Source organism: Molossus molossus, unplaced genomic scaffold, assembly GCF_014108415.1.
Source record: "Molossus molossus isolate mMolMol1 unplaced genomic scaffold, mMolMol1.p scaffold_m16_p_6, whole genome shotgun sequence".
Lineage (NCBI taxonomy): Eukaryota > Metazoa > Chordata > Mammalia > Chiroptera > Molossidae > Molossus > Molossus molossus.
Window position 1 is genome coordinate 27,236,562 of NW_023425399.1, and position 15,775 is coordinate 27,252,336.

At 54.9% G+C, this 15,775-nt stretch overlaps 1 protein-coding gene across 3 annotated transcripts; it reads right to left on the bottom strand.

Moving 5' to 3' along the window:
- Positions 1-66: 66 nt before the first annotated feature.
- On the bottom strand, positions 67-14,546 carry CUNH20orf27 (chromosome unknown C20orf27 homolog). Of its 3 annotated transcripts, none has more exons than XM_036244469.1 (6): positions 14,391-14,546; positions 6,165-6,282; positions 4,363-4,505; positions 1,986-2,124; positions 992-1,114; positions 67-751 (listed from the first exon to the last, which is right to left on the bottom strand). In XM_036244469.1, exons 2-6 carry the CDS (start codon positions 6,181-6,183, stop codon positions 651-653), a joined length of 525 nt encoding a protein of 174 aa, XP_036100362.1. In that variant the 5' UTR covers positions 6,184-6,282; positions 14,391-14,546; the 3' UTR covers positions 67-650. The 3 variants fall into 3 exon arrangements, with proteins under 3 accessions (XP_036100362.1, XP_036100361.1, XP_036100363.1); XM_036244468.1 differs by lacking the exon at positions 14,391-14,546 and adding an exon at positions 13,642-13,771; XM_036244470.1 differs by lacking the exon at positions 14,391-14,546 and adding an exon at positions 13,642-13,771 and having other exon boundaries at positions 984-1,114.
- Positions 14,547-15,775: the final 1,229 nt, after the last annotated feature.

Genomic DNA, 15,775 nt, shown 5'->3' on the forward strand with positions numbered 1-15,775 from the left:
TGGTCCATTGTCGAAGGATTGGGCATTCTCGGAGCCCCGAAGAACAAAAATCCCACTGGCCTCTGGTATCCACTGAAAATTTTATTTCTTTAGGGTTTTATCCCAACCAGTTGTTTAAAAACCAAGTAACACACACCTGGGGGCAGGAGCTGGGAACTGCACCTCCCTCCTACTCACCATGGACAGCAGTGGGGAAGAGGGAGGGGGCAGGAGAGGTGGCTTAAATGAGACAGCAGCAGCAGTAACGGGATGACATCACAGAGCCAGCTCCCTCCTCTCCCAGTCCCTGGCTGGAGCTCCTATGGCTTGCAGTGGGGGAGTGGGGGGAGTGTATAAAACCCACCCCAGTTCCTCCCCATCCCCCACCCCTCCTCAGATAGCCTCCTTGGGGGCTCAACCCATTTCTTCCCGCAGGAGACTGAGGCACATGGAGAGGAGGAAGTGGGAAAAGGAGGACGCAGGAGAGGCAGGGAGGTGGCATCAATGAAGGCAGAGGTGAGGCGTGGGCGAGGCCCCAGCTTGGAGGTCCCTAGACACCTCACCCCACGCCCACTCCGGGAATGATGAGGAAGCCACACCATCATGCAGCACTCGGGAAATGAGGTGGAGATTAAGGCTGAGGGGCCCCGAGGTGGGCTGGGATGTGGGCCTCAGTCGAAGCCGTGCCAGTCGCTGTGCTCCGAGTCGTATTCTAGCTCAGCACCCACGCACTTGACACCGTCCAGCAGCATGGGTGTGCCATGGTGCCGGTCTGCAAGGCAGGCTACAAGTCAGTATGCCAGCCTGGACCCCTGGCCCCACCCACTCCACGGGGACCTCCTCCACCTTGTCTCTGGGCTCTACTAGGGGGTGGGGAGAAAGACACTCACCAAGGAGGTGGGGAACCCCAGCCAGGGCAAGGATCCCTTTTTCAGACTGGAGGAAGGCAGAATCCCCTTTTGGCCAAACTGGCGCCCCCTCCCCTAGCCAGATGCACGCCTTACACTCTCACCCATGACGCGTGCCTGCACCACCACTCGCACACAGGTGCCTGCGCCACCTTCACAGGCTAGCAGCATCTCCTCCTTGAGGACGCCCTCCTTGTGCGCCGTGTACTCACATTTGATGCTGTAACCTGTCCGGGCAATCAGCACCTCCATGGTCTCCTGCCCCCGCCCAACACTCCCTGGCCCACCACCAAGGCTGGCCCTTTCCTCCAAAGGAGAAAGATGGCCCAGGACCCATGCATGCCCCCAGGGCGGGGGCACAGGCATAGGGAATTTCCTCTTCTTCAAAGAGCTCTACATGCCTCAGGCCTGTGGCCGCCCCATTAAGGTTCCAAGGGTCACACTTAGGCTTCCAGGAGGACTGCCTGCTGATTCCCCAAAAACGCAGGCAGGGAGAGGGAAAAGGGGTGGGCAGGCCAGGACTTAAGCAGATCAGAGGCAAGAGGCAAAGGCCTGAGGGAGTATGCACAGTCCACTTAAGAGCAAGGTCATGAGGAGGTGGGGGACATGTAACTGAAGCCGGGGCTTCAGCACACAGTGGAACTTACACCCCAGCCTATGGAGGGGGTGGGGGCTGAAGCTAGCAGGGTAGGGAGAAGCAGCCCCCAGTCCAAAGCCCAGGTGGGTGCTAGGAAGAAGCCGCACAGAGTTTCTGGGGCTCCAGGAGGTTTTTCTTGAGGGACTTGAGGAAGGGAGGGCTGGAGGTCCAGAGCCAGTTCCTCAGTGGCCCCTATCACCCCAGTGAGTGAACTGTCAGGCAATGGGAAGACAGGCCAACAGTGTGAGCCCATGGACTTCTGTCCAGGGAGTGAGGCCTGGGGCATGGGACCTGCCACATTGCCACACTGTGAGCCCATTTAGAGGCATCATGTCCCTGGCTGCCGAGTTGCCCGTCTACCCTGTATGGAGGGAAAGGAGCACCCCATGTTCTCACTCCCACTCACACCCAGGCCCTGTGGGAGGAGGGCAAGCCTCCAGTACCCTGAGCAGGGGACGCACCTTCTGGGACAGGCATGACGCTGAGGAGCTTGAGGTGCAGGCTGGGGACAGGTGCCTCTCGGACGTCCTTGCTTAGCCTTTGCACCGAGGGCAGGGTGAAGGTAATCTCATACCTGTGCAGGATCTTCAGGAAGCCAACCTGCAGCAGGAAGGGTGGAGGAAGAACCTTCACTTACAGCCTCCCCCAGGGCCCGCCCAAGGTGTGCCATCTATGATCCTGTGGGCCTCTGCACCTGTCTCCTTGAGGATCCTAAGGGGCCTTTCTCCGCCCACCACGCCAGCTGGTCCACACCCCCAGCCTGGTGACTCTAGGCCCTTCCCCTGAGCACCTAACCCCAGAGCTCGGCCACACACTCCTCAGCATCTGTCTCAGGGACCCCACAGCTCCTCAGTGGCCCATTTTATACACTAGGAAATGACTGGCTGAAGTGAAGGCCTCTTGGCCACTTTTGTCATGAGTAGCACACAGCAAGGCACCAGCCACTGCCCAGAAGGGGCCATCCACTGCCCCCATCACTATACCAATAGCCCTAGGTCAGGAACACTGGCTCTCTAGTCACTTAATGTGGAGACATGGGGCAACACAGACTGTACAGAATGAAGACTGGGATAGAATTAGAAACAGGCCTGGCACTGGCCATTGAACCCAGGATCCTGCCTGCTGGCATCTGAACACAGAAGCCAGCCTGCCCACTCAAAGGCTCACTGTATCCAACAGCCCTGACGCAGGGTCCAAGCAATTTGTTGTTCATACAGTGCTTGGCAACCGATGCCCTCTGAGAGAGATGCCATCCTTGGGAACTCCAGCTGTATGAAGGGTCACAAGCTGGGGTGGCTGCTGAGCAGGCAGGCTGACAGGAATGCCAGTCCAGGGGGCACAGGGGTGCACGCTGCACCCACAGCTCCTGTGCACAGGGTTTCAGGGGCCGGGGGGCCCTGTCCCTGGGGGCCAGTTGGGATCGGCTACATGGAACATTGAGCCTTTCAGTGGGACCAGGCTGATGTCACTGCATGATAAAGCTCTGTGTGGCTCCACACTCTGCAGGTGGAGGGCACACTTCTCAAGACAGCTTTCTGGCTGGACCTGCAGTGATGACCCTGTGACACAGCTGCACCACTTGCAAAATTTTCCAGGGAAAATATTCAGAGATGTGCAAAAAATACTCATCACTGTCCTATTTATAATAGTAAAAAATAGAATCGGCAGTAACACCAAGAATAGGGAACCAGCTGAATCAATGATGGTACATATAATGGAATACCAAGCAGTTGTAAAATCTTATGGAAAATTATTTACTGACAGAGGCAGGAAATGGTTCACAACAGAAGCAAGCAAAAACAGTGTTACACTGTGGTATCAGCTTTTTGTTTTTGGAAACAAAGCTATAAAAAAAGACAGAATGACACAAATAAAAATATAGATTCTATAATTCTGGGTACTTTTACATTTCTTCCAAATTTTCTCTAATAGACAGGAAAGGATTTTGCAATGGGAAGTGGGGGAGTGGGAGCTGTTTTTTTGTTTTGTTTCATTCTGTTTATTCCCTTAGGAAGCTGTCAGCCACACGAGAAAGAACAAGGATAGGGCAGGAATGGGGATGAACCTGGGCCCCTTCTCAGGGTGGTCTCGATGGGCCAAATGCCCCCCTCTTCTCCTGGCATTCCTGCTGAACTCCAGAGCCCTGGTTTATTGTCCCACCTGGGGGCCTCTCCCTGTTTCCCCCAATCCATTCCCTCCGAGACTTTCCCCTCCCCCTCCCCAGTGGATGTGGGATCCCAGCTGTGTCCCAACAGTTGGAGAAGCCACACTGGAGGGTGTGTGAGGTGTGACCAATAGGAGAGGGCATGCCCCACTGAGCAGAAAACATGGGAGTGAATCAGCCAAAGGTACATAAACCTTGTTATCAGCATAATTAGTCTCACACCTGTGTAACATACCTATGTTCGTCCATTTTATTCTTGAACCAACTCTATGTGATGTGAATTATCTTCATTTTAGAGAACAGGAAGCTGAGGTCATCTGCCCAACGTCACAGAGCCAGACTAGCAGGCCCGGACCTGAACCCAGGCCTGTGACACCACAGCCTTGACACCCTCCTTCCATGGCTATTGTTAGGGTGACATTGATTGTAACAAATGATTAAACAATAGCTCCTTTCTGATCACCTCATTCGAGGTGACATTCTAAATGCATTCATCTCATTCAAATCTCACCACCTCCTACTTTACAGGTGGGGAAACCAAGGCCCAGGGGGGGATGAAGCTATGTCTATGGAGCCAGCTTAGAAGATACGGAACAGACAGGCCCAGGAAGCCAGGCAGGGCTGAGGAGGAGGTAGAGGGTGCAAGGATGATGGTGGAGGAGGTGTGCACATACCTTGACCAGAAAGCTGCTGTCACTCTCCTGGGTGACCATGACCACCGAGTCATGCAGCTTCTCATCAAAGTGGACGTGGCTCTGGGAGCCTTCTGCATCATGGCCTGCCGCAAAGCGGATGCTCCGGACTCTGGGCTTGTTGCCTAGGAAGAGAGTGGGAGAGGACTCCGGGGACTGCGGGCCTCCTCCACCCCCCGGGACTGACTCCCCCTTGCTGCCCCCAACCTCCTGCAATTGCCCCTGACGTCACTCCGCACCCACTGGTTGGGCTCCTTTCAGGGCTAGGCACGTCCTACCGGACTCTGGGGATCATGAGGCGTGAGGCCCAGTCCTCCCGCAAAAAGTACCCTGAGCCCTGGCCGGTTTGGCTCAACAGTTAGAGCGTTGGCCTATGGACCGAAGGGTCATGGGTTCAATTCCCAGTCAAGGGCGCATACCTGGGTTGCAGATTCGACCCCCAGCCCTGGTCAGGATCGTGTGGGAGGCAACCAATCGATATGTTTCTCCCCACCAAACCCCTCCCCCATATAAAAAGTAATGGGAAAATATCCTGAGGTGAGGACTGACAACAACAAACCCTAAGAATGGGTGTTGGGGAGAGTCGGGAATTGACTATGACACCTCACTTAGAGGGAATAAGGCTGACACCAGAGACAAGAAGAGACAGTCTTCCAGACTCTCACCTAGCCTCAGACAGAGGAAGACTCAGCCCTGGTCTCAGGATCCCTGCCCAGGGCTCTCCTCCACAGGGCCAAGCTCCCCATCTCTGGGACCTTCTCTTCCAGGCATGTCTGTACCTGAGGTCCCTGCCTGCCTGCCTGTCCCAGCTGATGACCCCAACCTGGTAGAGGTGAGGGGCAAGGACAGGAACAGGCTCCATGGGACCTGTTTGGGGGTGGGAAAACCAAAGGTGGCCAAAACGCACACTGAGCCCACCCACCTAGGAGAGGCTGCAGCTGCCTCTAACTCATCACTGACCAATGGCAGGAAAGACAAAAGAACCCAGGGGAGCCTCCAGGATCCTTCCCAGAGACACCCTCTTCTGCTTAACCCCTCACAAGGCCCTCAGCTTTCCCCTGAGGGATCAGGGTCTCCAGAGCCAGGAGGCAGGGGGTTGAGACTGGCAGAGTATTGGGAGCTGGGCTGAGGGCCTACACTGGGGGAGGTCTGTCTTACCAAGAGCACGACCCTAGTCCTCTCTGGCCTCCACAGCCCTTAGGCCTTCCAAGAGCCCTGCTCAGAGTCCTGGTGTGAGGGCCTGGGCCAGCCCTGGCCTGGGTTCTTGGACACCCAACAGAGGCCCAGAGAAGCCAGCCTGGCACTTCCACATTCCTTGCTGAGACCCCCACACCTGACCCTCAAATCTCACCAGACCTCCTCTGTCTAAAACCCTCCATGAGCCCTTCTGGACTCTAAATAAAACCAAAATTCCTTTCTGTGGCTCTACCCACCTTGCTAATCTTAGTGCTCACCCAAGCCCCTCGTTCCCTTCAACCCCCTCCTGCCCCCCCAACTCCCACAGTGCAACAGGAAGGCTGGAACATGGGGACATGAGGGCACACACCTCCATAGACCAGCACACCAGGGAACCAGCAGGGATACCCACGTTCCCTGCTAGGGCTTGGGTGTGCCTAGGACCTGGCACAAACACTGGTGCAATTACTGATGGAATTTGTACTCCCGTTCAGACACACAAACACCCCCCACATACAGCCAACGCAGGCCCCACATGCAATAACACCCCTCCCACCACGGCCCTCTGGAGGACCCTGCGAACCCCACCAGGCCAGGAAGGCACTCACCCTTGTTGGCTGCAGCCATGGATGCCCTCCCTGCCACAGCGGAGAGACGCGCAGCTCCTACTGGACCCTGCCACTCAAGCTCAGCAGCCTCCCATGCTCCAGGGACACCAGCAGGAGCCTGAAGGGTGGGGGTGGGGAAGGCATGGGTCAGGGCCACTCCTTTAGGAAGGACCCAAACCCCTGCTGCTCTTAGCAGCCCAAGTGGTGCCGGCACCCTCTAACACAAGGAGCTCCTGCTCCCCACACCGCACATTCACCAAGAGCCCTCACCCCCACCTGACACCTTGACCCAGGGCCCAGCCAGCATGTGCTGAGCTGCAGCTTCTGGATCCTAAGCACCAGCACAGGACACGTGTGCCCAGGTCACCTGAGGCTGATGGGAAGGGCAGTCTGGAAAGAAGGGGACTTCTTTGCACTTCCCAAGAGCCAGTTCTAGAGCCAGTGACCCCAAGGGCTGGACCCTCCTGCAGCCAAAGTCCACCTTATTCAGGTCATACACCCAGTACAGCTAGGTCCGGATCAGAGTCTACAGTATGCTTGGAGGAGCCTGGCCAGTGTGGCTCAGTAGTTGAGCATCGACCCATGCACCAAGAGGTCGCCGGTTCAATTCCCAGTCAGGGCACATGCCCAGGTGGTGGGCCCAATTCCCATGGGGGGGGGGGGGCATGCTGGAGGTAACCAATCAATGTTCTCTCTCATCGATGTCTCTATCTCTCTCTCCCTCTCCCTCTAAAGATCAATAAAGAAAAATAAATTTTTTAAAAACACACAAAAAACAGTATGCTTGGAGGAGAGCAGAATGGGGGCCCACATAAGACAACATGTGCTTGGAGCTTTCCCTACCGGTGACTGATCAAGGTCATATACAGAACAGATGCCTGTGGAGGGGTCACCTCCCAGCTCAGCTCCTCAAAAGCAGGCAGCCTCATGGCAAGGGCAGGGGGAAGTGTCCCAGAAAGCCTGTGTGAGAAGTCTGGTCCCCATGGGCTGAGCTGGGACCATCTCAGCATCAAAAAGAATGAGTGCAACCAACAGAAACAGATGAAATACATAAAACTGGAGCATTCACAGAGATTGGGGGGGAGGGGGGAGGGAGAGAGAAAGCCAAACAAACAAACCCAAGCCCTCATTTGTCACCACTGACAGTAGCAATGCCCTAACTCTTTACTCAGAATTGGCAATAATGAGAAATAAATCAGCCTGTCTCCTGGCCTTTCCCAGTAATGAAATTGTCCCTGTGGTTAAAAGAAAGCTCTTCTTTACAGAAGAGTTCTTGCTATTAAATAACAAAGGAGTGACCAAATGCCAAGCAATTCAGCAACCCCCAACTCATGCTGGAGGCAATGAGTCAGTGGATGGTAAACCAGGAGGAAAAAGGTTGACAGAAGTAGATGCTCACAGATGCCCACATGTCACCAACAGATGACCTAGGGTTCTTGAGGGGAATGACACAAGTTTGCGATGGAGAGATGTGACACCGGCCAGTCATGCAGCAGTCAACTGCCCCTCACTCACAGTGGAACCTGACACACTGGTACCTCCTGATGTGAGGCAGTAACTGGGCACAGCACCTGCCCAGAATGTCTGACCCGAATCTAATCAAGCCCCTACCTCCAGCGTCTGGCTTACTGACAACACGGAGGTTAGTGGAACAAATTAAATGACTCCACAAGAAAGCAGTAAGACAAACCCAGAAGGTAGAACAGTCTATAGGACAACTGACCTGTTTTGTTTTTTTCCCCAAACTGCAAGAAAAATAAAGGAAGGGGGTTTTTCAGATAGGGGATAGACAAAAAACAGACCGTGGGACCACCGCCTGTTTTTTGTTTGTATTGATTTTAGAGGCAGGAGAGAGAGAAAGAGAGAAACATAGACATGAGAGAGAAACACCAATCAATTGCCTCCCAAACGTGCACAGACCAACCAGGGATGGAACCCACAACACAGGCATGTGCCCTGAGACTAGGAATCTAACTCACCACCTTTTGGTGTATAGGAGGATGCTCCAACCAACTGAGCCACAACGGCCAGGTCCACCACCTTTTTTTTTTTTAGTTTTATTGGAACTCATCCACACTCGTTTGTTTACATCTTGTCTAAAACTGCGTTTGCACTAAAGCAAAACTAGTTTGAGTAGTTGCCACAGAGACCACATACATAGCCTGCAAAGTCTAAATTATTTACTGTCTGGCCCTTCACAGAAAAAGTCTGCCAACCGCTGTTCTAGATTAACACACACAGAGACCAAAAAGGCAGGATACTCTATGGGACAAATGACCTGGTTTTTTCCACTACACCAGCTGCAAGAAGAAAAATAAATGAGGTAGGGGGTTTCTAACTACCCATAAAAAATGCATTTGGGGGATAATCAGGAAATGGGAATGGGACTGGATCTTAGATGACATTAAGAAGAAATAAGAGCTGCCCTGGCCGGTTTGGCTCAGCGGTTAGAGCGTCGGCCTGCGGTCCAGAGAGACCCGGGTTCAGTTCCCTTCAGTTCCCGCTAAGGGCACGTACCTCAATTGCGGTTTGTCCCCGGCCCTGGTTGGGTTGTGTGGGAGGCAGCCACTCGAAGTGTCCCTTTCACATTGATGTTTCTCTCTCTCTCTCCTTCCCACTCTATCTGAACAAAAATGGAAAAATGTCCTCAGGTGAGGAAGTGTCCCTTTCACGTCGATGTTTCTCTCTCTCTCCTTCCCACTCTATCTGAACAAAAATGGAAAAATGTCCTCGGGTGAGGATAACAAAAAAAAAAGAAATAAGAGCTGATCTTGTTAGGTAAAGTAATGAAACTGTATTCTGTAGAGAAGTATGTCCTATTTTTCAGAGATGCACAGTGAAGTATTTAGACATGAGTGACCCATGAATGACCGTGGCTAGTCCAGGGAATGAGGAAGAGAAACACAGATTAGCAGCCTTATACTCAGGGTCTGGGCCTGTGGAGGGCATGACCTGGAGGTCTCTCAGGTGCTGAGCGGTGTGGGAGCGGGCCTCACCTCCCTCCCCACTTCCCAGTTCAAGAAGCCCACCCAGGCCCAAGCCCTGCCTCATGGGCAGGGTGATCAGTTTGGGTGCCAGGAACCCCTGATAGAAGGAGGCATAGGGAGATGCAAGGAAAGGGTCTCAGGAATGCAGGAGCCACCAGGGCAGGTACAGCCCCAGGCCAGCACACATCTCCACCCCCTAGGAGGCTAGCACCCAGGTCCCACTCAACCCAGGGTGCAGGGAGGGGAACATGCCCCCACTCATCTCTGGCCAGGGCTGCTCTGGGTCAGGTCCAGAAGGGCAGCCCCTTAGCCCCGGGATGCTCAGCTTGTCCTCAGGAATCCTGGCCCTTGGAGAGAAGCCTGCCCTCACTCCATCCACTCCAGCCACCCTCTGAAGCTATGGACTCAGAGCAGGTGAAAAAATGGCCACACATAACATAAAGGTACCAGACCACCTTCCTACCTTTCGAAGAGGCTGTTCTAGCCTCACCCCTGCAGCCATGGGGGAATGACTGCCCGATGCCCACAATATCCCCGCATCTCGCAGGACACTTCTTGGAGGCCCAGGTGAAACTCTTAACCAGTGGCCAGTCAGCAAAGACTCTTGGGGTCTCTTCACAAAACACTCTGACCCAGTACTTGCAGGGTCCCCTCCCTGTCTTCTCCCATAATGCACTGCCTGTTGCCTGCCCAGAACAATCCTGTCCCCTTGGCCTGGATCTCAGCCCCAGAGGACCTTTCTTAGGGTAGCACACCACCACCCCACTCCTGCCCATCACAGCATAGGCCTGAAAAAATTTTAATTTTTTTTTTTTTTATCCTCACCCGAGGACATTTTTCCATTTTTTGTACAGATAGAGTGGGAGGGAGAGAGAGGAAGAGACAGAGAGAGAGAAACATCGATGTGAAAGGGACACATCGAGTGGCTGCCACCGCACGACCAACCAGGGCCGGGGACAAACTGCAACCGAAGTACGTGCCCTTAGCGGGAATCGAACCCGGGTCTCTCCGGACCGCAGGCCGATGCTCTAACCACTGAGCCAAACCGGCCAGGGCTGAAAAAATTTTAAAGGATCCCCTTATCATTTCCCCTTATCATTTGATACGTATGTTCCCCACCTTACAAGGGCAGTGACTGTTTTTGCCAAACTCTGTGTCCCTAGCACCCAGCCCAGCACCTGGCAGAGAGAACCTGTGTTCAGTTCATATTTATTAAATGAATGAATAACCAAACTGAGGGGAGCCCAAGTGTGGGCCTTGGCTGGGCCCTCTAGGCAGCTGTGGGAGCTATCTTACCAAATGCTCTCAGGAAAGGAATGCCCCACCCCACTCTCAGCCACCCTCTGCTCTGGAGGGCACCTCCTCCACCCCACCCCACCCCCAGCTCAAAGTATAGCCTCCCACTAGGCATTCTTCTAGCCTTGCAACCATCAACTGGTGACCTGACCGGTTCATCCTTGACATGGAAAGCCCAGAGAGTAGGACCTGCATCTCATGCACTGACCACAGCTCATGCTGGAGGAAGCAGAGGGGGACGCAAGTGACTTCAGGGGCCCAGAGGAGGCTGGAAAAAGAAAGCCTCCTTTCTTGCACCAGGAGTCTGTCCCCTGGAAGCCAGACTCTTATCCACACAATTCCTTATCAGAAGCAGGAGAGGGTATCCAGCCTCCTCCTGCTGCAGCTGTGTCCACAGGGAAGCACAAGCACGCTTCCTATACCAGCCAAGTCCTGAGTGTGACCCAAGCCGTAGAGCTTCCCAGAGCCAGCAGGGACATGATCAGGAGTGTGGGTTCCAGAGCCCAGCAGTCCGGCTTCAGATCACAGGCAAGTTACTTCACAAGTCTGTGCCTGTTTCCTCATCTGTAACAGGGAAAGCAGTGGCCTCTTCCTCAGAGGGTTTGGTGTAGCTGGTGTCTGAAGCTTTGACAAAGCTCCCCACTCTACCCCCACCTTTGCAAGAGCAAAACCCCAAAGGCCTGGTTTCTGAAGCAATGGCAATTTCAGCCAGCACTGGTGGCGAGAGAGGCACTTCAGGCAATCCTGGAGCAGCCAGGAAGGGCCCTCAGGGTGAGCCCCCTGGGGTTTCAGGCTTCTCAGAATACAGCTCAAGGGTTGAGGGGCCTCCCTCCCCTTTTCCACCTCCTCCTGTCTTCCCCCTCCCCCACTCCCAGGCCAGGCAGGTCCCCAGAGATCAACAGAGAACAACAGACTGCAGGGAGTCTGATGTTCCCTGCAACCAGAGGGATTCACAAAGCAGATATGTAGAATGTACATCGTGGGAAAGTCCCCCACCCTAGCAAAAAAACCTGACACCACCCCACCCCCCTTAGATGGGCTGTTAACAGGTCAGGGTGCTACCATGGACAAGTCACAGGATGGGGAGGGCTAGAAAGCTAGAACAAGGGCCTTGCGGGCTTCTTTGGCTCTCAGTTACTCTCAGGGAAATTGGAGAAAACTTCTCTCTGGGGGGCAGAATGCTGCCAGCTTAGGCCCCTCTCACCTTTAGACAGAATGGCTGTCTCAAGGTTACCCTACCCAGGGCAGGACTCAGCCAGGCCCAAGGACATAACAAATGAGCAAACAGAAGGACAGTTATACAGAAACCCATAGCTCTCAGCCCCCTAGACTCTTGCCCCACAGGGTGGTAGCTGCTACTGCAGGCTGTCCCACACTAGGGCCCAAGGCTCCAGACTGGAAGGAGGGCCAAAGGCAGTCTGTCTATGGCAAGTGGAGCTCCAGAACCTTCCATTTTCTTGCCCCCCCCCTCCACCCCACAGCTGCACCCCCACATCATCTCTCTGTAGCCCCCAAATTCCAGGCATCACAAGGTCAGCCACAGCTTGTCCTCTGCTTTGTGGCTTGGGACAAATCTCCAGCCTCTTGGGGCCTCATTTTTCATTCATTTTTCCAATCCCCGTTCTCAAACTGTTCAGGGACTTTCTGAGCCAGGAATTCCACAACCTTCCACCCTCCCCACATCCCCAACCTAGGGCTCAGTCCTGGCTTAAGCTCTCAGTACATCAGAAGCACTGTACATCAAGCTTGTAGCCCTGGCAAGTGTGGGTCAGTTGGGTGTGTGTTCTCCCTGTCCACCTCTGGGCACATGCCTGGGTTTCAAGCTCCATCCCCAGTAGGGGGCGTGCAGGAGGCAGCCGATAGATATTTCTCCCATCAATGTCTCTGTCTCTGTCTCTCTCCCTCTACCTTCCTCTCTCCCTAAAAATAAAAGCATATTTAAAAAAAAAAAAAAAAAAGCTCAAGCTCATAAAAAGAGTCCACTGAAGCCACAATGACCTGCTGATTCTAGAACTTGACAATGGACTGAACACACAGTGGGGGCCCACATACCTAGATCAATGCCTGGAAAGGCAAGACTGGAAGTCAGGTGTGGCTGTGGTAGTTTTACATCAACTCAGTCTGGATGTGACTCCATTTCCTTGCAAGACTAGGTACGAGTGTTCTCTCTTTCACCCACCATGCCACACCCTCCTTTCTCCCCAAGAAGAGCTGCCCTCCTCTGCCCAGCATCCGCTCCCCACAAAACCCCACCCCAAACCCTCAGCTAGAGGGTGCTTAGATTCCCTCTAGCCTCCAGACTGCCTGCCCCACCCTGGCGGTCCCAACAAGTAAAGACCAGGGAGGGTTCAGGGATTTTCTGCTACCGCTGACTTTCTTCAGTTCCCTGGGCAAATGAACGCCCTACTCCAGCTTCATAATGTCAAAATTCAAGAGGAAAGGCAACCCAATGCCTCCTTTCTCAGTCCAGCAGGGTCCCTGCTCCCTAACAGGAACACTGGCCCATAATAACCTAAATCGAATCCCTCCTGCAGCATGACAATGGGAGTCCCCAGATGCACCAGGGGCCCGAGTGTAGGACCCTGTATCCTCTCCCGCCTCCATCCCCGTGGGTGTGGCGCCCCCATCCCAGCCCCATTCTCATCCTTTCCGAGGACAGAAGAGGCTAGAGGACCCCCACCCATCTTACCCCTCCCGGGCTGCGAGGCGGCGGCTCTGTCCTCAAAGATAATCCTGTGCCCTCCCCACCCTGACCTCTGTTGACGCAGTCTCGGGAGCCCGCACTCCCCAACATCACCGCTCTCCTACCTGAGGGTGCCAAGGCACGCGAGGCTCAGAGAGGCTACCCGTCCAAGGTCACCCAGCGAGGCGGTGGCAGTAGCTGTGGGGGGATGCTGATGACGCTGACCCTATTACGCCCCCACCCTCACAGTGCCCCACATGCCCGGGACAGCGTCCCGCGGAAAATATCCCAGCGACACTAGCTAACGGTCATCCGCGTCCCCGGGGCCGGGCATCTCCCCAGCTCAGATCCAGGGAGCCCTCCAGAGCCCGGCCCCGACAGCGGCGCGCCCCTCCATCGCCCCAGCCGAACAGGGTCTCATGCACCGACTGCTTAGGACAGAGGCTCCGCCGGGAGGGGATCTCCGCGAGCCGGGAGAAACCGGGAGGTGGCAGAGGAGAAGCAGTCTTACCGTGCGGGTGCACCCCAGAGCTGAGTCGGGACGACCGAGGCAGGGGGCGGGGGCGGTCCCAGCAGCAGCGGTCGCGGTAGCAGTGGGGAGCTGTAGCACGAGGAGGGTGCCCCGAGGGGCACCCACCCGCCTCACGGGCACGCCCCCGCCTCCAGCCATTGGTGGACCGAGGGGGTGGGGCGATGATGCTTTGGACCAATAAGCGGGCGCCATCGAACCGCCAACGGGTATTGCGCTCTCGCGTCACGTGCAGGGGACCCTGCGGCTGCGCAGTGCAAGCCCTCACTTAATCCAGGGCCCGGGGAGGTATCGCGAGGAAGGCAGCGAGGCCTCCAGACATAGCCTGGGGCCAGCATCCGGCCGAAGGGGAGAGGAAGGAGGAGCGCCTCGAATAGGCCCCGCCCGCGTCCCACCTTCAGTTGTGGAGTTTGCACCTCCCGCCTCTGCCTCAACTTGGAAGGGACCTCCCCGAGGCTCTGCTCCCCCCGCCCCGAGTGATCGTAAGGCGGGGCTCAGAGCTAGGTGGGGCACACGAAAGCTGCTTTCAAGCCCGCTTCCGCAGTCGATTCGCGTATTGCTAGTCCCTTTCCAGAAGCCACTCTGGACCCCCGGGTTTCAGCCTCTTTCCACCCCTTCCCCTTGCCTCGAAGGAAGCGCTAAGGCGCGGACCTGAGACGCGTGCTGGGAGCCCTGCACGCCGCGATAAGCATCAGAACAAAGGAGGCACCGGGAGTGGGGGTTGGGAGAACCTGTGCTGGCGCCCTCGGGGACCGCGCTTCTGTTCCGGATCTCCAAGGAAGCGGTCGTCATGGCAGCAGGATGCGCCTAGCTCTGCGCCGCAGGGTGGGCAGTGGGCGCCGGCCCAGAGCGGGAAGAGAGAAGCGTAGCCCCTGGGGCTTCAGCAGTTCTAGCCGCAGTTCTGCCTGCCGATCGTTGAACACTCACACATACACACACGCACACACACACCCCATTTCGGTGGACTGGACAGAGTACCTAAAGTGCCCGCTGGGAGCCCTCGGAGCAGGCAGCTCCCTGCTTACAACCTAACTAGAGAATTGGCCTGAGCGACTGAGGACCAGCTTCTTTTCAGAAAGAGCGGGTCTCTGCCTTGGGGGAGTCTCTAAGGCTCCTACCCTCCACTGCATCCCTTTGCTCTTTGTCTGCACTCTTTTGACAAACTAATTTTCTTGAGCTGTTGTTCCCATCCAATCTTACCCTGCTGCAAAGGGCTCCTTGTTCTGCCACTGTCTCCAACAGAGCCTCACAAACTTTTCAGCAGCATTTTGAGTGATTCCTACACACACTGGCGTTTGAGATGCTGTCCTCCAGCGCCGGCATTGGGAGGTTTCCACATTCTGATCCCAGACCACCTGCTCCTGTAAGATGCTCTCTCACTACCCAACACCATGGTCCATGCGCTGTACTGTGCTCCCCCTCCAATTTGTCAAAGAAACCTGTAGATAATTTTTATGAGTTTGAGCCAAACTGATGACAATTGCCAGGAAGCAAAACCTCAACAGATTGAGGAGATAAATAGCAGTTCTGCACCCTGCTTTATGTATTACAATAAAAAGAGAAGGCATAAGTGGGTTACATGAACTACACTAGTAATAGACTAGGGAGACAGGAGAACGCAAGGGGGCGGGGACCTTTGGGATTGGATGAAAAATAAAATGATAGACACAAACTTCTTTTACATAGGTGGGTACAAGAGAGTTGACAGTCAACAATTGGCCCATGTGGCTCAGTTGGTTGAGCGTAGTCCCATGCACTGAGAGGTCACAGGTTTGATTCTGAGTCTGGGTACATGCCCAGGTTTCAGGCTCAATCCCCAAAGGGGGCTTGCAGGAGGCAACTGAGATTGATGTTATTCTCGAGCTCGCTCTCTCTCTCCCTCTCCCACTCTCTCTCCCTTCCCTACTCTCTTACCCCCTCCCCCAAAACAAAAATCAATAAAAGCCCTGGCTGGTGTGGCTCAGTTGGTTGAGTGTCATCCTATGTATGTACCAAGAGGTCACTGGTTTGATTCCCCATCTGGGCACATGCCTGGGTTTCAGGCTCAATTCCCAGTAGGGGAGTCTACAGAAGGCAGCTTATTTGTTTCACTCTCATTGATGTTTCTCTCTCTCTC